General features: G+C 44.9%; 1 protein-coding gene across 5 annotated transcripts in view; it reads left to right on the top strand.

Moving 5' to 3' along the window:
- Nucleotides 1–25,095, top strand: part of ranbp3b (RAN binding protein 3b) — a 70,748-nt gene that overhangs the window by 28,222 nt on the left and 17,431 nt on the right. For 3 of the 5 annotated variants that reach the window (XM_042342635.1, XM_042342634.1, XM_042342633.1), the window contains 5 exons: nt 8,030–8,122; nt 13,496–13,629; nt 17,788–17,919; nt 21,519–21,628; nt 22,545–22,626. In XM_042342635.1, the coding sequence (XP_042198569.1) occupies nt 8,030–8,122; nt 13,496–13,629; nt 17,788–17,919; nt 21,519–21,628; nt 22,545–22,626 (551 nt within the window). The remainder of the gene's footprint in view (nt 1–8,029; nt 8,123–13,495; nt 13,630–17,787; nt 17,920–21,518; nt 21,629–22,544; nt 22,627–25,095) is intronic. The other 2 variants (XM_042342637.1, XM_042342636.1) reach the window with 1 other exon arrangement.

Below are 25,095 nucleotides of genomic sequence, written 5' to 3'. Positions count from 1 at the left end.
GTGCCTTGGGTGATGTACTTTAATCTCCAGAGTTTAGAACTCTAATCTTTACCAATGTGGTGCCCATTTGAATGTTAGAATGATCTTTTCATTGCTTTCAGTGAAAAATATGGAGTGGTCCTTTTTTCCCTGATTGTTCTGCTTTATTAAAAGCTTTCCCTTAGTGTACAATGTTTGTAACAGAAAATTGGGCAAAAGATTTGGATAGGCTTGAAAATCTTAAGTTTTCCTTATTAATTATGAAATTGAATATTGGGATTGTGAGCAGAGAAAAGCAACAATAAACATGCTGGGGTGGGCATCAACATAAATGTTGGTATCCCCTCAATCGTACCCATTCTTAACAGGAATGCACCACACAGAATTAATCTTGTTGAAAATGTATTAAAACGAGGCTCCATGTGATGTCAATTACTGAATTCATCTGTCGATGGCAAATCTAGCTCACAATCCATGAATCTGCTGTTAAGAGATGAAGACCCAAATCTCCAACTGTGCACTCAATCCAAAACAGAAATGCATTATAAACTGGCCATGCTCCCCTGGAGTCGCTTGTAACTAAAATCATTGTTTAAAAAAAATTACATATTCAAGCAAACTTGTGTGATTTCTAATTGTTCCTAATGAAGAAACTGAAGATCAAATGAATAATACGGTACATGACGTAACTTGCACTAAATATTAAAATATTTACAGGCTCATTTAAAACTTTCTGCTGTTTTTGAGTGCATCTGCAATTGCATTGAGATAGATACTTCCTGACATTGTGTTACTATGTCTGTGCTCTGAAAACGAGACGCTGCTTGTGTATGTTCATCATGTGTGATCATGAACACAGGTGTATGCTTTCATACCTGTGCGTAATGTCTCGTATCTGTGTATTCATACACACACAAGTATGCTTTACATGTATGTTCATGTGCAAGTGTATGCTGTTTTACATGCCTGTGGATGCACATGTGTGTGCTGCCTTTAATGTTTAAGCTGTCATACATGTGTGTTTATTCACACACGTCTATGTTGTTGTACATGTGTCTTCAGGTGCATATACACAAGCCTGTTTGGTTTATAGTGATTGACAGTATCCATGTTTGTGTACACCAGCTGTATGTGGCGGGCGCCTTGGTGTGGCGGGGGTGTGTGTGTGTGTGTGGTGCGTGCGTGTGGTGCGTGCGTGCGTTTGTGTGGTGCGTGCGCCCATGCGTGTTTGTGCGGTGCTTGTGTCAGTGGTGTGTTTGTCCCTTTCTGCTTGCAACAAGACGTACCCTGGTGTTTGTTTGGCTATGGGTGCTATCCATATCTGTTTAATTTGCATGCGGCTTTTTGCTTTGAGACAAACCTGATTATTTTTCTTTAGATTGTCATATATAAGATGATTTCTGCAAGACTGTGTTAAGCTAATTATTGGTTGATTTGTTTCCAAGTCTAAAATATTTTTTCTCTATGAAGATAGAATCAAATGGAATTAATCTATTCTTCTTCACCCCATCCCCCAGTAATATAATGATATATTTTACAGGGGGCAGATTTATATTTATACTGCATTGTCCAGTCTCCAAACCAATGTGGATTATTGCCTTTCACACTGGAGACAGTGTTCAGGAAACTAAATAGTTTGTGGGCAAACTGAAAGCGAGTGATTCCTGGCACCTCTGACTTGTTTCCTATAGCTTAAGCATTCAAAATTAATATAGAAATTATCTTATACAAAGTTCCTAAATCACATGGCCTTCATGGGTATATGTAAAAAGGCAAAACAATAATTAATGTTCTTTTGTTTATATTTTAGTATCTGCACTGGGAGGCAAATCGAATGCTGCTTACAAACCAACCTTGTTCTCATAAGATCTGAGGTCAATGTGTGTCTCTGCTATCTGTATAACTGCTGTGACTTGTGGGCAGAATACATGAGGCAGCAGTGCCCTGCACTGCCAGTGCCCCCTGGCTACTGTGCCCTGCACTGCCAGTGCCCCCTACCTACTGTGCCCTGCACTGCCAGTGCCCCCTGGCTACTGTGCCCTGCACTGCCAGTGCCCCCTACCTACTGTGCCCTGCACTGCCAGTGCCCCCTGGCTACTGTGCCCTGCACTGCCAGTGCCCCCTGGCTACTGTGCCCTGCACTGCCAGTGCCCCCTGCCTACTGTGCCCTGCACTGCCAGTGCCCCCTGCTACTGTGCCCTGCACTGCCAGTGCCCCCTGGCTACTGTGCCCTGCACTGCCAGTGCCCCCTGGCTACTGTGCCCTGCACTGCCAGTGCCCCCTGGCTACTGTGCCCTGCACTGCCAGTGCCCCCTGGCTACTGTGCCCTGCACTGCCGGTGCCCCCTGGCTGCTGTATTAGGCACTGATGGCATCACTATTGCCTGGTTTCTTCTGGCCATGTTAACAATTATAACAATGCTTCTCTAACATTGTGATTGGTCAAAAGAATTGCTGTGTGAGCGCAGAGCCGGGTGTTATTTTTGTCCAGTTGTATGTTGTTTTACCACTTGCTTATTTTGAAACTGAGAGTCTTTATCAGGAGGGTTAGAAGAATGGCTGGCTATGGGAGTGATACAAAATTTCTCATGATAATATAGTGGTGTTGGTTTGAGCACAATAAAAGATATTGCACATGAAATACAAGTGTTTTCTGAAGTGCGATGAATATTTCAGAATCTCTGCAATCCCTTTATTGTAATGCCACCCATTACTGGTGATCAAAAGCATCCCCTCAGCCTATAACCACAGCATTCTGATTGATCTCTGGGCTCTTAACTTCTGAGAACTGTCCATATTACTGTGTTTGCTTGTTGTTGAACATAGCTACATCTTATTGCAGAGTTGCCGGTTTCTTTTGTCACTTATTCAGTGTGAAGTTATCTACGTCAGATATGGAACTTGTCTGTGCTGAAACCTTTCCAAGTTTTGGTAATAGCTTCTTGTGTTGTGTTATGTTAGAAACAGTTAGAGAGCTGTTTAAAGATTCTACACACTTTGAAAAGATAACCATGACGATGTATTATTTATTTTCATTGTCTGGTCAGGAGAGACATTTATGCCCAAGTGGTGGCTGACTGAATAACTTTGCCAGAATGGAACCAAACTTTTCAACTGAATTCAAAGTGTTTCTTTCAAATGAGGACCCAACTTCAACTCGTGTTTGGAATTGACAAGTGTCTCTTAATAATTGACCGAAGCTCTAACAATGCTACATGCTTGTAACAATTTGTATTGAATCATTCAGGTGTCATTTAAATACTTAAATATATTGGATTTTTCACTCGGCATGATTGGGGCCACTCCGTGCCCAGGATAGCATGTAGAAGGCTGGACAGGTTTTGCTGTGTGTGAGAGTGGATCACTTCAGTACTGCACTTTGCTATTTTTTATAAGATAAAATATGGGCTTGTGACCTCAAAGACCAAATCAGGTTTTAACCAATCTTATAGAAGTCTGTTCATCTGACACCAAGTCACTTTATTTACGTCAATTAGCATCATTATACAAGCAGAATTTGAATGCAATCTTCTCTGCTCCCAACATGTTACTTGTTTGAAACAAATGCTGTTCATAATGAAAAGTTTAGATTGGTGGGCAGCGAACTTGGAATACCATCAGTGTATTATTGAACAAGGTGTGCTGAAACCTTGGATATGCTTCACCAATATATTATTGGTGAAAGTGGGGGAGTTTCTGGTAAAAATAATTCCATCTGTATATCTATTTTGTTTCTTCTTCACCGTTGTTTATACAATCCTCTTTATCTATCCTCAATGTATGCCAATGGCCTTTCTGTCTCTGCAGCGATTGACTTATTTGTGTATATCTAAATACTGTTCTCATGAAAATTTGTTTTCATATTTCTTTGCTTTAGCTTTTAAAAATTAACTTTGTAGAAATTATCCCAGAGTGTGTTTGTGCTGGAGCTACTATGGTTTCATTGTACTGGAATGACCGCTGTTCAGTCTGGCTGTGTTGAATAAAAAGTACTTTCTAATTGCGAAGTTTACAGCTAATTTCCCCGCACCCGCCCAATGAATGGAATAAAAAGGCTAGTCAGCTGTTGTGTACGTACCATTTGCAATGTTATTGTACAAACCTTGCTGTAGTTAGGACATCACAAAATATACAGTCAATTCACATTACAGTATGTTCAGTGAAGTGCTTTGAGACGTCTCGAAGACCTGATAAGGCTCTGTATTAAATGCAAGGATTATTATTATAGTTGGGAAGAGTGGACACACTCGGCATTTTAGCAACTTCAAACAAGAAACAAACAAACAGCAACAAATTAAGTGTGTAACACCTTTCATATCGGGAGGACGTATCAAGATGCTGGACATTCAGGGATTTGCACCCAAGCTAGAGGTTGGGATCAGGAGGGGTGGAGAGTGGGGATGGGAGGGTGACCAAAGCACGGCCGAAGAGGAGGGTCTTGAGATGGGTCTTGGAATTTTTAGTTAGTTAGATAATTGCCTTACCAGGAAACAGAACCCTGCTTATATTGTTAAATCAGTGATTTCAGATCCCCAGACATCACCCTCAGGCTATACAGTGGCTGGTTAGGCCACACACAGATTACTGCAGACAGTACTGGTCACTATGACATCAGGGGCTGCCCAGGCCATAGAGACACTGCAGAGGAGAAAAGCAAGGCTGGTCCCCAGTGTTAGAGACAGAGGAGAGCAACGAGGCTGGTCCCCAGTGTTAGAGACAGAGGAGAGCAACGAGGCTGGTCCCCAGTGTTAGAGACAGAGGAGAGCAACGAGGCTGGTCCCCAGTGTTAGAGACAGAGGAGAGCAACGAGGCTGGTCCCCAGTGTTAGAGACAGAGGAGAGCAACGAGGCTGGTCCCCAGTGTTAGAGACAGAGGAGAGCAACGAGGCTGATCCCCAGTGTTAGAGACAGAGGAGAGCAACGAGGCTGGTCCCCAGTGTTAGAGACAGAGGAGAGCAACGAGGCTGGTCCCCAGTGTTAGAGACAGAGGAGAGCAACGAGGCTGGTCCCCAGTGTTAGAGACAGAGGAGAGCAACGAGGCTGGTCCCCAGTGTTAGAGACAGAGGAGAGCAACGAGGCTGGTCCCCAGTGTTAGAGACAGAGGAGAGCAACGAGGCTGATCCCCAGTGTTAGAGACAGAGGAGAGCAACGAGGCTGGTCCCCAGTGTTAGAGACAGAGGAGAGCAACGAGGCTGGTCCCCAGTGTTAGAGACAGAGGAGAGCAACGAGGCTGGTCCCCAGTGTTAGAGACAGAGGAGAGCAACGAGGCTGGTCCCCAATAGAGGAATGAGCTGTGAGCAATGTTTAGGCAAGCTGGGGCTCTTCAGTCTTGAGAAAAGATGACTTTTACAGAGATGCATAACATTTTAAATAAGATTGAAAAAGTAAGCCCAGATCATTACTTTAGGATGTATTAAAACAGTAGAACAAGAGGCCACATATTTAGAGTTATAATGGGCAATTATAGAACAGGCACCACAAGGTTTTTCTTTTGTCAAATGGTAATTAATGACTGGAATCAGTTGTCAGAAAGGGTGGTTGTGGCCAGGACACTGGGACTCATTTAAGAGAGCGTTCGATGCTGGGAGGAAGGTAGGGCGGGTATTCTGGAGGAATCGGATGGGCCAAAGGGCCTTTTCCATCCAGACTGACTTTGACCTCAAAGCTGCACTATCTAAATATTTTCCAATGGAACACTACAACAGCAGCTTATGAGTTAGTTTGGATATTTGTGCATGCTTTCTGCAATCTGTAGAGTATTCCCTTCGCTACCTCAGTAATGGGCAAAGATTAAGGTCTGTTTCATCATGCCTGCAGTTGTCTAAAACAGCCATTTAGAGATTGTCCGATAGGCTGAGCTTTTGTTTGTGCCACTGTTGACTTTTGGTGGCGATGATGCTAATATGCACAAAATCAAGTGGAAAAATGTCCTAACAGGACGATCAGAGCAAGGTGGAATGTTTTCAAAATGGTGATCTGCCAACCAAAAACAGAACACTTCTCTAAACAGAATCACAGCCTCATGTTTACAAGAGGCTGTGGCTGTTACAGATTGTGGCCGTGATATTCTCATATGCACAGAACTGGAGTTTGCCATCTTGTGTGAACCTCTATAAGTCAGAGTTTTACTAGTACAAGCCAATTTTTGCTTAAAAATTCAAAGTAGTTTTTGTGAGTTGTGGGAATGTATCCGTTTATATAAATCTATACATTTATCTCAAGTGAGCTCCAGTGTCTACACTGCACTGGTGCGGTGGATGACGGCAGACTGGCATCAGCCATGTACATACCTTGGTTGTTTGGGAATATTTGGTGTTTCTATAGAATAAACATTTAGGGGATTTTTGTTTGCAAAATAATGACAATATGAGAAGTTCAGTTCCATGTAGTTGAAACTATTGTTAATAGACAGAAGCTTTAATTGATTGAGTGAAGGTGTTTCATTATTGGGTGCTGCTCTCGGCTGTCAGCAGCTTTCGCTGCCCACAAATTGCTGCTTTCTCTGCTTACAATACAATAGCCAAATATAATGCAATACAGCATCAGGCTTAGTGATCACATTTTGGAATGTAACAAATTTATGCACTTTGGATCTGTGTCAAACTAGTAATTCTATCGAATAAAGATGTGAAATCTATGCTTCTGGGTGAAACTGATCCCTGTCTCACTACGAGCATAGCAGGTTGGTCAGTTGTGCACCATGGAAACATTTCGTTTGTTGTAACCAATTCAGTTTGTACACAGCACAAGATGAGCTGAAATGTTCCAAATCTTAAATCTTATCTTAAATTAGTCGCTGCAAGGATCAGTCATTGCAATTCGTGTCACCCACTGAACTGAGCTATTGCCTCCCCTTGCTGTTCAGTAGCCTCAAGGAGATACAGGGCTACAGCCTCAATGTGGAGGACATAAGATCCGATTTGCAGTTTGGACCTAGAAGATTGCTGGTGCCTTGAACATTCAGATTCAAAGCTTTCAAAGTGCTTCCAAGCCAATGTAGCTCATGTTTGTGCTCCACAGTGGTGGTGAGACAAAGAGCTGCTCCCTTGTTCTCACTGAGTTTTGCTGTACTCATAATAACACACAATAGAAACTCTGGTGAACTGGAGCTATAATGCAAGGGTAAGTGCTTGCCCCACATTGGTGGATTGATCTCTAGGCAATAGTTATGTATCTTACTGCAGTATACATTCCAAACGTCAACTAGCTTACTTGACTAGGGTTTGGAATGTTTCCCAGGAGTGATTTCTTTAATAGAGAGTACAGAACAACATATTGTGTTCCTAACCCTGTTCATGGAGCTTTGTAAAACAAGCTTAGCTTTTCAGAATAAAGGACTTTTTCATTGACTTGCTGAGTTTCCGGTTGTGTGTGGAAGCCAATGTTTCTCCTCACTTGTGGAGGGCGGAGTTGAACAGCACAACCCACTGGTGGTACAACTATCATTTCTACAAGGAACTTGTTCATCATGTGACCATTTACACAATGATATACCTTGGTCAATTGTTTCCCACCAAGCTGGGCCTTTTGTGTGACCATGAGCAGAATTTTATAAGAAGCCCAAACTTTGAAAGCATCAACTCATCAATTGCTGATCTGCAGTGCAATAGTGTGAGCTTCCTCCCATGTCTGCCAGACCCAATAATCCTCCTGATATGATGATCTTTGTAAACCTTGGAGTTCAGCACAGGATGTTATTGGCTAACTTTGCTCCTGGCTTTGGCACACACCTGTCTGTGCTGGCAATGTAGGGTGTCTTGAGGTGCTCTGTTTTGCCAGATTTGGTAGTCACTGAGTGTTTTGCAAACTTGGAAGATTTGGACATTGAACTCTTTTGCTTTGTATGCAACATGGTTGGCTTCCCAATTGTTGCAAAGCAGGGACCACATACTTTGATGTTCTAAATTAGAAGTTGGCACCTGAGTGGCTTTGGAATGGTTCTCCATAATACTACAACACAATGTTGTACTAGAATTGCAGCTTTATTCAGAGCAATATGCTTGAATACAAACCAAGCTGAGGTGATATCAAATCAGTTGTTTGGTTTTTCAGGTCTTCCTAGTCAGACGTCTAAGGAGCAGCAGCGGAGCGTTCTACGTCCGGCCGTCCTGCAGGCACCAGAGCCGAAGCCCAATACACAAAACGGTAACTGGCTGGCAGTGCGATTGCTCTCTGTACTGTATAACCTCTGGGAGATTGTTACAAGCTGCTGCTCGGCTGCATATTCCCTAAAAGTTGCCTTCGATTACAACAAATTCATCTATTGAATTGAAAGAAACTCCTCAAAATAAACCAGATCTGGAAGAGAAATCCATTTCAAATGCAATTATTTAATTTTGATATTTGTTTGCTGCAATCAGAGCTGTCAATTGTGGGACCTGCTGTGATCTGGCTTTGGCTAATGACAGTGAGAAAAGCTCCAATCTCCATGTGAGCTGCTTCACCAATGCCAGCAGCAAACATGAAATTCTTCTGTTTCATTCCCTCCCCTTCCCTTCCCTGCCAGCCTGCCTGCCTCCCTCCCTCCCTCCCACCTCCCCTTTTACCAAAGCAAGAAAACCCTCTCAACTCCCTCCCCAAATGACTAGTCACAATGTACATGCAGATTAAGCAGATTTTTTTTAAAGTTGAGCATTATTTTGGGGAATGCTTTCAATTCAAGTTTAAATTGTGGCAGAAAGTACCTTTTTTAAATCCCCAATGTCCACAGAGGCTGTTCATCCAAATCCAAAGAGCATCTGGGTAGTTATACCATTTACAAGGCTGGGATTCAGGTTTAAACTACTGAAGAGTTTGCTTGAGCTGCAAAAAGAACTGTTTGATCTACCTTTCTTTCTACGAACCAAGGCATAATCAGCAACCCACTTCCCATTGAACATGTGGAAAACATTTGGAGCATCCTAATCACATCCGGAAGTGGGGCACTCAGGATATTCAGCTTTGTATTATAATATGCACAAAGATGGTCTGGATTCTGAGACTTTTAATTAAATCGTGGATTGTGGCAGACATAATGTCCCAGAGAGCTCTATCTTCATCTATCTGTAAACTCCATATACAGCACCTTGCGTTGTATGGATCATGTGCTTCTAATTGCTCACTGCCACATCTGGGACTTGGTGACTTCTGTAGTGGCTGGAGTTTCACTTCACAGGACCAGGATTCAGTACACTGGGTATGAGGAAAATGACAGGAAAGGAAGCCATCAACTGACCATCCCAGAGAAGGAAGGAGGATTAAAGACATGATTTAAAAAAATATTGATACAAAAGAAGAATGGAAGGAATTAAAATCAGAGAAATCTGAATCAAATGAGAAAAAATAAATGAGAAGTAACAAAATGGTGGTGGGAGTAAAGAAGCAAGAGAAGTGGAGGGAAAAGGCAATGGAAGAACGAAGAGAGGAATTGAACTAACTGACCTTTGGGCTCGTGCTGAGGCTGCAGTGCTTTGGAACTCCATGGAATTACTCATCTTGAATTTCTTCTCTGTTAGTGAACGGCATTCCTAATGCAGCTCAGTGATTGTTAGTGTCAAAGCACGCCATGGTACAGATCCTGTTCTAACAAACAACAAACACAGTACTTCCTCACGTAAAGGAAGTAACATGGGAAGTTAGGAGACGTTAGGCATCTGCAGTGTGTGAAATGCATCAATGCTGATATATTGTGTATTCTAATGTAAGCTGATCTACCATGAGCAACTTCACTTTTTGGCATTGTGCAGATTTTTTACATGAACAACTTGCCCTTTTGTGCACTTTTTCTCTTGTCAGTTCTGCATACATAATTCTCCATGTAAGCCAGATTTATTGGAACAGCTATATAATTGAATCACAATGAATGTGTTTGAATCACTATATAACTATTATCACTAATATATAATTGAATCACAATGACTTGTTTGCTTGGAATATTGGATAAGGATATTTATTCATCGAGAACAGCATTTGTATGTTGGGTGGACCCACTTGATTGAGGATTCCTGTATACAGTAGAAGGGAATGTGAAACCGTTGTATTGAATCAGTTTGATGCTCTCTTGAGTTGTGAGCTTGGAGATGCATATGTTCTGGTGAATGGTAAGGATGCTTTCCTTGTGTGAGAGTCCTCTGTGCTGCACAGGTATCAGGGTTAGCAGCTGTGTACTGGGTGAGTTTTGAAGCTGTATTATAAACAGGAGATGAAAAACTACAACCACTCTTTAGAATTGTACCTGCTGTAGTTTGTGCCTGTGGGTGTAACACCAAGCTTGGTGTAACAGAGCTCAGCCTTGGCTGCTCTGGCTGTTTGGTGGGTGGGATCTGTTAACAAGATAACTCTACAGGGCCATTGAGCGAATTCTCATTCAATTCTTTCAATTGGGATATTGCCCAGCCGGTGCAGAAACCTTGTGTTATTATGCGATATCCTTGCAGTCTGTGTAAATATTAGCGGTCGCTTGTGAAATGCTTTGAATTTTAAGGTGAGAGTCCCGGCATTCAGTGATTTGAGTGACAAATCAGAATTGATTTATCTTTCCCTTTCTGATGAGAAAAACAAGATGACCAGTACTTGTCCGGCTGTGAATGGTCTGTTTCCGAGACATATCACTCGATTGTAATATAGTCTCTGATACAGTGGCAACGTTTGCAGTCCTTTCAACTCAGCAACATTGAAAAGCTCTGAATTGAAAAGGAAACAGGCTAGCCTTGAATGATTGATTTGCTGGCTTTATCTTAGCTTGTTCATTGACCGTGCTCTAGGTTTTTGTGAGTGAGCGAATGTGGACAAGCCTAGGACCAGTAGCAAATGTTGCTCTTGATGATTAATACATCATAATAATAATAGTCTTTGCATTTGATGTAGCATCTTATCATGTTATTGAGACGTCTCAAAAGTGCTTTACAGGATATACTGTGTAGTGGATTGACTGTGTATTTTGTGGGCAATGTGCAGCAGCCAGTTTTTGCAGAGCAATGTCCCACAAACAGCCATGAAGGTTATATTTTGAAGATTTGTTGGCCAGGACACCAGAAGAAATACCCTTCTCTAGTCAAATAGTGCCATGGGGTCTTTAACAACCACCTCGACAGGTAGTCATAACTTCAGTTTAATGGCTCACCCAAGGGATGGCACCTCCGACGCACACCCCATCCCCTCCCCCAGCTTAGACTATTTGATTTCATATCCTGAGGTGGAGCTTGAACCCACAACCTTTAATTCAGAGGCAAGAGTGAGCCAGGCTGAGACACATGATTGGTGTGATCATACACTATATAGTTTTGAAGCACTCTTTACAGTTTGTGTATGGTGATATGTTTAGTTTATCTGTAGGCAGTCATACATCTGAGGAAAACTCACCACAATTCAATAAGAATTGACAAATAGTTTCTGAAATACTCGTGCTTCATTTGTGACCCCTGATGGTGGTTGGTTAATGTGAGGTATGATGTTGCCACGACCTAACCCTCAGCCAGTGACATGAGTTTGGACAGTTACTTTACTGAAACAATCAATGTCCCAATGAATAGTTGAACTTGCCAGGAATTTATAATGTGCCATCAGTTTGTCTTTGTGAATATTGGGCACTTGTCTATTTATAAATGTTTAACACAGTTTGGGGATTCTGACAAGGAGATCATTTTGAAGCTAGCACTGTCTAGTTGCGTTTGGTGTTATTGTCCATTGCTTTTTAGTGGTTTGTTCATTGGTATTGTTAGAGTTGATTCTCATCAACACTCTCACATTATGTCCATAGCTAACAGTTGTTACAAAATGAGGAGAAGTGATGATATCTATTAAATTGTGAACTCTGGGATTTGCAATCTGCCCATTACAAGGCAAAATTGAGATTGACATGGTTTGTCTACAGGATCATTGTTGGATGGGAAGTTTGGCAATTTTGGATAGATGATAAGTATCAATTACCCATATGTTCACGCCTTTGTCACCTCAAGGCTGGACTATGGGAACTCTCTCCTCGCCGGCCTTCCCGCCACCTCCCTCCACAAGCTGCAGGTCATCCAGAACTCTGCAGCTCGTGTACTGTCCCGCACCAGGCTTCGGGACCACATCACTCCCACCCTCGCTCGCCTCCACTGGCTCCCCATCCCCCAGAGGATTGATTTCAGGATCCTCATCCTCACCTACAAGGCCATTCACGGCCTCGCTCCCTCCTACCTCTCCAACCTACTATCCCCCCACCTAGCTGCCTGTACCCTCCGTTCCTCTGGCTCCGGTCTGCTCCACGTCCCCCGCCCCAACCGCCCTACCATCGGTGGTCGGGCCTTCAGCCTCTCAGCCCCCAGGCTCTGGAACTCCATCCCCCAGTGCCTTCGCCTTGCTTCCTCCCTTTCCTCCTTCAAGGCCGGTCTCAAAACCTTTCTCTTTGACCGTGCCTTCAGCTCCCCTCTCGACTCTCTACCCCCTCCTCGCTCCCTCCCTTCCCTCCCCTCACCCTGACCATTTCCCCCCTCCTTGCTCCCTCCCCTCCCCCTGACCATTTCCCCCCTGCTCGGGTCATGACCCAACTGTGCAGCGCCTTGGGACGTCCTCCTGACGTGAAAGGCGCTTTATAAATGGAATCTTGTTGTTGTTGTTGTATGTGACATTTTCCTGTATTTCCTCCTCGACTTCCTGTTACTGGGAGTACAGAGTGCTGTTGCTGCTGACATACTCCCCAACTGCTTACTATAGTTCCATGGGATTCAATATCCAGGACTCAAAAGTGAGAGTCGCAGAATGAAATACTGGGTAAATGTAACAAAGCTGTTATTGCTAGCAGAATACTCAGAGTGTGAGATCTGAAACCCGGATTGTGGCCATGGAATGGAGACTTCCGTTGGATGTCCACGCCAGGGTTTCTGCATAAATCATGATCCGTATTCAGAATTCTACTTTATACATAACAGGAAATTTAAATTACAAGAAAATAAATCAATTTGTTTACCCAGAAGGCGGGACAGTAACAACAAATGATGCAATTTGTGTGTGATTTTTCATGTTTTGAGGGAAATTCCTGTTTCCTTCACGCAGTGATTGACTTCTTGAGGGTTATCCATTGATTATTTCATACGATAGTTACAATTTAAAGAGGGAGCTGAGCCAAACAGAGGGGCCAACTGTGCTGTAAACTCCATCAAAGTACTCTTCTGTAGAAATCTCTTAATAAGGATACTCAACAAGATCCTTTTATCCAGTGACTTTAGCAATCTAGCAAGTGTGCAGAATGAGTGAAGAATTGTCTCCTTATTTGAAGAGTTTCGTTGCTGATGAGCGCTCACAATTACAGTATCTTGTATTGCAGAGACTCTTTATTTACTGGACAGTAGAGTTTGATCTGCACCAGTAGTCTGACTCTTAAGAGAAGCTGTCATTTGTAAAATGGAGCACAAAAGATGCTGCTTGACAAGAGCCTAGCTCTTCCAGGCATATCTACTGCTCAGAACTATCCTTGTCAAATAGCTTATTAAGGTTCTGTACATTGACTGCTGTGATGTTGAATAGAATTACAATGTTATTTTTATATATATATTCCAGTTACCAGCAGTGGCACCAATGGTGTGAGCAAACAAACTGAAGAAGGAACCACGGCCTCTCCTAGAGCCCTGAATAGCTTGTCGGATACAGAGACTCCATCAATCAACCTATCCCCAGCCACCAGCACTCATGTGGTATGTAAAACGACTCTGAACAAAATGATTAATTAGCTACCAGTTATACATTATGTGTCTGGAAACATGTAGATATGGTTGCATGAGAAGCCAAGAGAAATAAATTGTATATAATGAATACACTGGACAAGTGGTGAATAATGAACTTACAAGTCACAAATGGTCAGTATCACAGACAGGAATGTTTTTACCACGTGTACAAAAAATTGTTTGAAGGCAAGAAACCAAAGTGTTACGGGGAGCATGAATGAGTACAATGTGCTGAAAGTGGTTATAGATTCATAGAAATTTCCAACAACTTTACATTTAGATAGCGCCTCTCACATTGGCAATTTACAGCCCATTAAGACTGCACGGCTCTCAGAGCAAGCTGATCATTCAATCCTGCTGCCTCGCTCTATCCCCACAACCCCTTCAAGCTTCTGTCTTTCATATACCTGTCTACTTCCCTCTTGACTTCCCAACTCTTCCTTCCACAAGGCTGGAGAAACTCTGGTCCACGCCTTTATCACCTCACGGCTGGACTATGGGAACTCTCTCCTCGCCGGCCTTTCCGGCCCTCCCTCCACACTGCAGGTCATTCAGAACTCTGCAGCTCGTGTACTGTCCCGCACCAGACACCGCGCCCACATCACTCCCACCCTCACCCTCGCCCTCGCCCTTGCCCTTACCCTCGCCCTCGCTCGCCTCCACTGGCTCCCCATCCCCCAGAGGATCGAATTCAAGATCCTCATCCTCACCTACAAAGCCATTCACGGCCTCGTTCCCTCCTACCTCTCGGACCTACTATCCCCCACGTACCTGCCCTTACCCTCCGTTCCTCTGGCTCCGGTCTGCTCCACATCCCCCGCCCCAACTGTCCTACCATCGGTGGCCGGGCCTTCAGCCTCTCAGCCCCTCGGCTCTGGAACTCCATCCCCCAGTGCCTTCGCTGCTTCCTCCCTTTCCTCCTTCAAGGCCGGTCTCAAGACCTTTCTCTTTGACCGTGCCTTCAGCTCCCCTCTTAACTCTCTACCCCCTCCTCGCTCCCTCCCTTCACTCCCCTCACTCTGACCATTTCCCCCCTGCTCGGGTCGCGACCAAGCTGTCCAGCGCCTTGGGACGTCCTCCGGATGTGAAAGGCGCTCTATAAATGCAATCATGTTGTTGTTGGAGAACTCTGCAGCTCGTAACCTCTCCCTCACCAGGCTCCGTGAGCTGATCATCTCCATCCTTGCCCGGTTTCATTGGCTCCTCATTCCCCAGAGTTTAAGATCCTTGTCCTCACTTCTAGATGTCTCAACGCCTTCCAATCTTGCTCCTCCCTACATCTGCGACCTACTAAAACCATATCAATCTGCCTGCTCCATCCAATCATTGGGGGCTGGCATGCTCTATGTTCCCCACCCTTCCTCCTCCACGATCGGCCATTGAGCCTTCAGCCTTGTTCCCCCAACCCTCTGGCTTCACTCTGTCCCTTGCTAAGGCCTGTCTCAAGAACTTATACTTTGACCATCCCTTCGATCATCCTCCCACCCCCCACTTGGATCCAACCCCCAGAGTGGGTGCAAACCCTTGACTGTCCAGTACCTTGGGACATCCTGAGGTGAAAAGCATTGTATAAATGCAATTTGTTGTTGTTGAAACCCACACTGGACTCTGGCTTTCCCCATCCTAACAACCCTCTGCGTGAAAAATATTCACCCAACTCTCCTTTTGCTGTTTTTGTGACTATCTTGTATCTGTGGTCCCTGGTCACTGACTCCCCTACTATTGGAAATGGGTTATTGTAAAGGTAGTAATAATAAAAATAATTCTTACATTTGAAATCAGGAGGATTTCTCAAATTGCTTCAAAGGATATGTTGTGAAGTGTAGTGAATCTGTAGTTGTGGACAAACATGGGAGCAGTATCCCACAAACAGCCATGAAGTGACTGACCAGTTTTATTTGGGGGATTTTTGGACCAGAGAAACTCCCTTTCTATGTGGAATTGCTGCCTTAATGCTTTATTATACAGTATAGAGCACAACAAGAGGTTATTGCACAATACTCCTCTGGGCAGATGCAGAAGCAAGAAATAGAATTTTAAGGAGGCCATTCGGCCCATCGTGTTTCTGCCAGCTCTTTGAAAAGAGCTTCCAAATCAACCCCACTCACCCGCTCTCTCCCCATAGCTCTGATCACCTCCACTCCCCCGCTCTCTCCCCATGGTCCTGATCAACCCCACTCCCCCGCTCTCTCCCCATAGCCCTGATCAACCCCACTCCCCCGCTCTCCCCCATAGCTCTGCAAACTTGTCCTCCCCAAATAATTATCTACTTCTCTCTTAGAAGCTGTTATTGAATCGGTTCCCACCGGCCTTTCAGGCCATGCATTTCAGATCCCAACAACTCGCTGTGTGAATAAAAATTTCCTCACCCCCTCCCCCTCTGTTTCTTTTAACAACTATTTTAAATCAATGTCCTCGGGTTACCGACCCACCCGCCAGTGGGAATAGTGTCTCCTTGTTCACTCTATCGAATCCCTTCATAATTTTGAAAACTTCTATTAAGTCTCCTCTTAACCTTCTCTGCTCCAAGGACAATAACCCTCACTTCTCTCGCCTCTCCTGATCACTGAAGTCCCTCATTCCTGGTATCATCCTGGTCAATCTCCTTTGCACCCTCTCCAATGCCTTGACATTCTTCCTAAAATGTGGGGCCCAGAACTGAACACGGTCTCTAGCTGAGGCCTAACCAGTGTTTATAAAGGTTCAAGATTGACTATATGATCCCCAGGTCTCTCTGTTCCTTCTCCCCCTTTAAGACTGTACCATCAGCTTATATTGCCTCTCCTCATTCTTCCTCCCAAATTGCATCACTTCACATTTCTCCACATTAACCGTCATCTGCCACGTGGGCTTTATTAACACATTTTGTCCCAGATTATAGTCTCTAAAAGTTTCCCCAATACTGACGTCTGGGTGACTGACCTGCAGTTCCCGGGTTTATCCTTCTGCCCCTTTTTGTACAGGGGAGTAACATTTGTAACCCTCCAGTTCTTCTGGTACCAACCCCAATATCCAAGGAGAATTGAAAGATTGTGGTCAGAGACTCCACTATTTCCAGCCTTACTTCCCTCAGTAACCGAGGATGCGTCCTGTCCGGACCGGGTGACTTATCCACCTTGAGCCCCGACAACCTTTTTAGTCCCTCCTCTCGGTATATTCTTATCTTATCCAATCTCTTTACCGTCTCCTCTGATACTGTGGCATTGGCTGGATCCTCTTCTTTTGTGAAGACAGATGCAAAGTCCTCATTCAGTACATCAGCCATGCCCTCTGCCTCCACAAGAAGATTTCCTCTTTGGTCCCTAATTGCACCCACCCTACCTCTCAGATTGGTGCTATACAAATATAATTTTGTTGTTGTCTCAAAGTGCTTCACAGAATATACTGTAATGTGTGCACAGCAGTGTCCCACAAACAGTCGTAGATTGAGTGACCATATTATTATTATTTTTAAAAGGGATTATTAATTGAAGGGATTGAAAGTGATCCGCCAGTTGCCTAACAACTGGGTTCCTACTTACTGCGAGGTAAACAGGGGCATGTGGGGTAAGGAAACTTGTTCAACGTTTCGCCCTGCCTGAGAATCGAATACAGGTCCGCTCACTTGCAAACTGAGGGCTCTAACCACGAGCTGCAGTCTCCACAATCAAGTAACAAAAAAGTTGGGCTTGTTTTTGCAAAAATAACAGACTTTGGAAATAAAATAGTGGGAAAAAAATCAAGATTATGAAAGGGATTTACAAAGTGCATTGTAAATTGATTGTGTGCATCGTAAATCCACTTTACTTCATTGTGGGAAAGGTTCAATTCCCGAACAAATTCCCAAAATAATCCTTGCATTTGATATTGCGCCTTATCACGTCTTCGAGACATCTCAAAGCGCTTCACAGGATATACTGCAAAGTAAATTGATTGTATATTTTGTGGGCGAAACGCAGCAGCCAATTGAGCACAGCAGCATCCCACAAATGTCACTCCTTTATCATCAGTCCTGCACATTTCCAGATATGGGGATATTTCCACATGTAGGTGGAACCTGTCTGCTTTTGATAATCTTAAGCATGATGATAGCTAGCCAAAACATATTATTTACAAAGTCCAACTAAACTGATTTATCTACAATTTCAGGAGAACACAAAAAAAGCAGTCTCGTCAGAACCCAAATGTGGTTCTGAAATTCTGGAGAAGAGCAAGAATGAGGACCAGCCAGCGGCACAGGCCAACTTTGTGTTTGGGGAGAATCTTCGTGATCGAGTGAAGGTACGTTAGTGACATCCTTCATTGTTCACTTAATCTCTCCAAACCGGCCTCCCAGTTTTGCTGATTCTTTTCCCAGCATTACCTGCATGAATCCCTCCAATCTTTCTTCCACCTCAGTCCACAGCACCAAGGCTGCCCCGGTCAAAATCATAATGACATTCTCTCTATCTGTGACCAGGGCTGTCACTGCCTCCTCAATCTCTCTCTGCCGCCTTCGGCACTCAAATCAGCCTGTCCTTCTCTACCCCTCTACTGACTGCCCCACTTTCTCAATTGTGGCCTGGTCTGGTTTCACTCTTACTTATCCCAGCAACGCCACTTTGTCTTCAAACGGTTTCTCCACCCACCTCATGCATGGCAATATTGCTCAGGGTCATCTCTTTAAAAGCTATATGCTCCCGCTTGGTCTCCTGATCCATAGACATGAGGTTCACTTACTCATGTATGTGGATGACACCAAAATGTATCTCTCTGCCTCCACCCTCGAATCCAGGACCAAGTCCTGGATGAGCTCTAGCTTCTTCCAGTTGAATGTCAAATTGACAGTCTCCTCTCAGCACCTGAGGTGAGAAGCTGCTGGAAGTATCAACCGGCACGGAAGCAAACTTGACCTCGCAGAGCTGGTTTGGAATCTCAGAGTCTTGTTTGATCCCTAACTGTACTTTATACCCCACATCCGTGCTTTGAGCAATTCAGCTTTCCCCCACCTCCGAAACATTGCCATCTTCTACCCTTGAGCAGCCTAGGCCCTTGTCCACACTTTTATGATGCCCAGGCTTCACTACACCACCTCTCTGTTTGCTGGACTTGCCAAGCTGCAGACTATCCAGACCTCTATCCAGTGCATGGCCTCTACAGTCCTTTTCCTCACCAGATTCCAAAGAGACTGTCATGAGGAATGTCATAGACAGTCCAGCACGAGAACAGGCCGTTCATCCCAAATAGAACATGCTGGTTTATATTCCATATGGACTCCTATACCCACCTTTTTCCTTCTCCCTCACATGGGCATCAAGTTTCCTTCTTAAATATGTTGATGTTTCTGTTTCAACCACAGCTTCCAGCAGTGAGTTCCACATTCTCATCACCATATACTTAAAGAAGTTCCTCCAAAACTCTCTTTTAGATCTACTAGTGATTATCTAGAAGAGATGATTTACTCACTTATTTGACTCTGGTGGTTGTTGCAGCATAGAACATTTTAAGGAAATTGTGCTGGTTTAACAATGGCAAACTAGATTATTTCTCAGTTGTTAACCTTTAGTAGAAATAGGATTTGCTGTCATCTCTTTGGGGGAAATGCACCTAGAATATTGTATTTTTTAAAAAAAAGCACTCAGAATTTTTGAATGTTTTCATTTGGTCCATTTAAAAATAATTAGTCAAGGACATGTGCAAAGGAAGGCTGCTAGATGGGATGGGTATAGAGCCAGGGATTGGGATTGCAGTTAGGATGGATGGCTTCTTAGAAGAGCAAACTTGAAAAAATCAGTCAAAGACCTTCTAGCATGTGGTACACGTTTATGGTTAATGATTTGGACTTGGATATTGGGATAATATATGTAATATTTGAAAATTGTCTCTGTTTCCTCCCCTGTGTATACATCACATGGTTTTCTTGAAAAAACCTTGGCTGCTTTACTCTGCCCAAATAATGACATCTTGAGCCAAAGGTAGAAACATTTGTATTTAATAAATTGCTATATGATCACATATACATTCAGTACGTCAGCCATCCCCTTTGCCTCCAGAAGAAGATTTCCTCTTTGGTCCCTAATTAGACCCACACTACCTTTGACTAACCTTTTATTCTTTATATGCTTATAAAATATCTTAGGGTTCCCTTTTATGTTACCCGCTAATCTTTTCTCATACAATCTCTTTGCGCCTCTTATGTCCTTTTTGAATTCTCCTCTGTACTTCCTATATTCTATTTGATTATCGTCTGTATTTTGGACCTGACATTTATCATAAGCAAAAACAGAGTCGCAGGTCAGGCAGCATCTACGGAGAAAGGAAAGTGAGTCAATGTTTTGGGTCCACGACCCTTCATCAGAACTGGAGCACATTGGGAAGGAGAGGCTTTTAAGGGCTGACAGAGAGGGGGGAGACAGGGCAAGGAAGACAAAGGAGAAAATGGGGTAGAGGACAGGGGATGATGGGTTAAAGAGGTGTTAATGATGCAAAACAAAGAGGGGAGAAATTGCAACAAAACAGGCCGACCAGAAGGAAAGGTGCGTCTGGGACCCAAATGATGTGGTGATGGTCACAGAAGAGGGGGAGGGGAAGGTGAGCTGTTATGGTCTGAAATTGTTGTAATCAATATGCTTATAAAATACTTTAGGGTTTCCTTTTATGTTACCAGTTAATCTTTTTTCATACAATCCCTTTGCCCCTCTTTTATCATAAGCCTCCTTTTCTGTTTTATTTTAATTCCAATTTCTTATTTCATCCAGGGAGATATGGATGCCTTCCTTTCCCATTTGTATTTGTTCTAAATAGGGGCATAGACTACAAAAGTCAGGAAGTTATGATGAACCTTTATATAAAACACTGGTGAGGGCTCAGGTAGAGACTGTGTTCAGTTTTGGGCCCCACACTTTAGGAAAGAAGTCAAGGCATTGGAGAGGGTGCAAAGGAGATTGACCAGGATGGTACCAGGAATGAGGGACTTCAATGATCAGGAGAGGCGAGAGAAGTGAGGGTTATTCTCCTTGGAGCAGAGAAGGTTAAGAGGAGACTTAATGGAAGTTTTCAAAATGATGAGGGGATTCGATAGGGTGAACAGGAGACACTATTCCCACTGGCGGGTGGATCGGTAACCCGAGGACACCGATTTAAAATAGTTGTTAAAAGAAACGGGGGGGGGGGGGAGGAGAAATGTTTTCACACAGCGAGTTGTTGGGATTGGAATGCCGATTCGATAACAACTTTTAAGAGAGAAGTAGATAATTATTTGGGGAGGACAAGTTTGCAGGATATGGGGAAAGAGTGGGGGGAGTGGGGTTGATCAGGACTATGGGGAAAGAGTGGGGGAGTGGGGTTGATCAGGGCTATGGGGAGAGAGCGGGGGGAGTGGGGTTGATCAGGGCTATGGGAAGAGAGCGGGGGGAGTGGGGTTGAATTGGAAGTTCTTTTCAAAGAACTGGCACGGACACGATGAGCCGAATGGCCTCTTTCTGTGCGGTATGATTCTATGATACATGATCACCTTTCACATAGGATAGCGTCTCAGAGGTCTTTACCTGCTTGATACATAAGAACATAACATAAGAACACAAGAAAAGATGAGAAAAGACCAAGGTCCATTTAGTACGCCTTCCACCTTCCTGGTGGTCAGATGACATATGTCCCAAACTACCAATATACTATATCCCATAATATTATTTCCTAAAAGGATACTGTCTAATCTGTGTTTGAAATAAATACAAAATCAGCACTGCAAATAGTGTAACAGCACTTCAGCAACAACAACAGCAAAATTACATTTGTATAGCGCCTTTCACGTCAGGAGGACATCCCAACAGTGACAGGATGACGAGACCAGTTGAGGTAGACACCACTATTTTCTGAGACATTAGTGATGTGTTGTGTTTCAGTTTATGGAGGCCAATAATGTTTCAAGTGATGTGAAGGGAGGGTCTACAGATGGAGAAATATCACCAGCAACCAACTACTTCCTCCAGTATATCAAGCAAAGTGCCACAGGGTAAGTAGTAATAATAATATTCCTCGCATTTGATATCCTTACATTTGACATTATCACGTTGTTGATATGTTTGAAAGCCCTTTACTGTAAAGTGGATTGACTGTGTATTTTGTGGGAGAAATGCAGCAGCTAGTTTGCACATAGCAACATTCCACGAACAGCTGTGGAGTGAGTGACCAATTTTATCTGGGGTTTGTTGGCCAGGCACTGGGAGAGACAAACTCTTCTATCGTTTTTTGAAAAGTGCCATGGGATCTTTAACATCCAGATGAGACCTCAGATTAATGTCTCATCCAGCGTACATACAGCCTTCTTATAACATTTGTTTGGGATCCATAAAATCCCACCCTGTGTGTATACAGGTTTTGACTGCGCATCTGGCGTAAGTGTGCTGGCCCCTTCTAAGTGCTCTGGGACACTGCCCAGTGTGGAGGGCACAAGTTGTTGTTGTACTAAAATGAAGAATGGACTTCTGGGCCTGTAGGGAATCATGTCACTTCCTGGGACGATGACAACAACAAATTACATTTGTATAGTGCCTATGGAAAGGCACTATACACATGTAAGTTGCTGTTGTTTTTGTGAAAGCAGGAAGTGACGGTGGTAATCTGTTGACACAGGAAGGTAGCGTGGCAAACACAGCAGCCATTTTACACAAAGCAGAATCCCACAACACACATGAAGTGAATCAATCTGGAGGGTTATCAGCCAGGATCCTGCACTGGGAGAAACTTCTCTTTTGAAATGCGTTGGGAGGGAGCGAGGGAGGAAGGGGAGCGATGGGAATGATTTCTCATGTAGGAAAAATGGGTTTGGAAATCGTGGTGGTTGATGTCCACTCTAGTGACAATTAGAGTTGAACTGTCTGAATTTTATCACAACGGTGACATTAGTTTTTGTTTCGCTTGTTTTGTAGCCCACCCTCCACAGAGAATGCTGAGAGCAATGAGGGAAGCCCCACGTTTGTCTTTGGGCAGAACATGAGTGAGAGGGTACTGGTGAGACACACACTCGGAAAAAATTTGTGAACTCCCATTGTGATGACAGCTCGTCATCCTCTGTCTGTCTCCCTCCCCTGTCCTTCCCCTGCAGGCTGCTCATTGCTAACCACAATGAGTGCCCTCCCACCTCTGTGCCACCTCTAGCCCCCACAGCCTCCTGCAGGCTGACAATGTCCCACTAAACCCGCCGCCTCTCGTCCCAGCGCATCCCTGACCCGAGCTGGCCTTCCCCCAAATGCCCCCCTCCTTCATCTCTGACATCTCAACTCTCTTTGCTTCCCTCTGCCTCTGCTCCGACCGCTTCATCATCCTAGGCCACTTCAACCTCCACTTCACCCCCTCTTGCTCCACCTCCTCAGACTTCTTCTCTCCCCTCTCCTCTCTCAACCTCTCCCTCCACATCCACTCTGCTACCCACACCCACGATCACCCGCTCGACCTGGTGATCACCCAGGGCCTCAGCATCTTAGATGTCACCATCACTGACAAGGCCATCTCTAACCACCATCTCCCTCAACTCTCCCGCTCTGTCCTTTCTCTCCGCCCTCCCCGTCTTCTATCTCTGCTTGACCCCCCCACTGCCTTCCTCTGCTCCAGCCTGGGAATCCTCCGCCGGGCTCATTGTGGCAGTCGGCGCTGGCTGTCCAGCAGCAGCCACACTGACTGCCTCATTCCCCACTACTGCCGCAAGCCACCCCGGACCCAGACCCGGGGGCTAACCTCCCTCATCCGCATCCCCACACTCCCTCGCAACCAACCCACTACCCGCTCCCATCCCACAAATCCCCCTGCCAACTGTCCACTCCGCATTGGACTTCAAAATGTCCGCTCCATCTGCCATCAGTGATCGCATCCTCGATAAGAACATTGACATCATGGCCCTCAATGAAACCTGGATCACCCCAGGTGACACCTTCCCCCTCACTGAGGCCACACCACCCAGCTACAGCTCCATGTCCCAACTGGTGTTGCCCTCATCTCCAGGGCGTCACTTGCCCTATCCCCCTACTCCGCTGGTTCATTCCCCTCTTTTGAACACCTTACCCTCTGCCATCGCTCTCGTCTCTCACTAAAAATTCTCCTAATTTACCGCCCACCAAAATCCTTCCCCCACCTTCATCTCTGACATCTCCACTCTCTTTGCTTCCCTCTGCCTCTGCTCCAACTGCCTCATCATCCTAGGCCACTTCAACCTCCACTTCACCCCCTCCTGCTCCATCTCCTCTCTCAACCTCTCCCTCCACATCCACTCTGCTACCCAAACCCACAGTCACCCGCTTGACCTGGTGATCACCCAGGGCCTCAGCATCTCGGATTCACCATCACTGACAAGGCCATCTCTGACCACCATCTCCCTCACCTCCCATATCCCTCTCCCCACTGCCTCCAAACCTACCACCATCTTCTACTATCCGTGGAAGAAGATCTCCCCGCAATCCCTCTCCTCTGCCCTGGAGCCCTCTGAACTCCTCTGGCCCACCTCCCGCACCAACCCATCCTCTGCGTTTACTCTCCTTCACAGCACCCTCTCCACCACACTCGACGCCCTTGCCCCATTCACCTCCTGAACTGCCTTTTATTCCTGATCCTCACCCTGGTTCGCCAGCCACGGCCGCTTGCTTAAGGGCCAGGTGCGGGCGGCCGAACGCACTTGGCTCAAATCCGGCCTAACGGTCCACCGGCACACCTGACTGGACCTCATCCAAACCCACCCCTCCACTCTTGTCTCGGCCAAATCGGCCTTCTATTCCAGGTTAATCCTGGAGGCGAAAGGCAATCCCATGCTCCTGTTCTCCACCACCAACTGGCTCCTCCGCCCTCACTGCCACGCCTCACAGATTCTTTCCTCCGACTCTCATGTGAGGAAATGCTGTACTTACTCGAGTCCAAAATTGAAGGAATCCGCTCAGCTGCCACTGCCCTCCCAACTTCCACCCGCTCTCTACCCCCACCCCACACTCCGACCACTACCCATCCCTCTTTCCACACCTTTGAACCTGTCAACTCCCTCCTCTGTCCTGCTCCCTGGACCCCATCCCCACCCCTCTCCTTAAATCCCAGCTCTACCTCCTTGCCTCCTTTTCAGCGCCTTAGGACATCCTCCCGACGTGAAAGGCGCTCTATAAATGGAATCTTATTGTTGTTGTTGCCCCACTACTCACCGACATCATCAACCTCTCCCTGTCATCTGGCACTGTTCCTTCCCCCCTCAAAACAGCCATTATCACACATACCTTGAAGAAACCTTCCCTTGACCCATCACAGCTATCCAGCTACCGGTCCATCTCAAATCTCCCTTTCCGATCCAAGTAAGTTTCCTTACTCCACACAGAGCCTAATAATAATCCTCCAAAACCAAAAACAATAATAAATTGGTTATTTTCATTCTATGACTGTTTGTGGGACATTGCTGTGCGCAATTGGCTGCCGCGTTCGCCCACAAATATGCAGTCAATTCACTTTACA

Source organism: Callorhinchus milii, unplaced genomic scaffold, assembly GCF_018977255.1.
Source record: "Callorhinchus milii isolate IMCB2004 unplaced genomic scaffold, IMCB_Cmil_1.0 Scaffold21, whole genome shotgun sequence".
NCBI classification, from domain to species: Eukaryota; Metazoa; Chordata; class Chondrichthyes; order Chimaeriformes; family Callorhinchidae; genus Callorhinchus; species Callorhinchus milii.
Note: the sequence above shows the minus strand (reverse complement) of the source record. Positions and strands in the feature narration are given on the sequence as shown.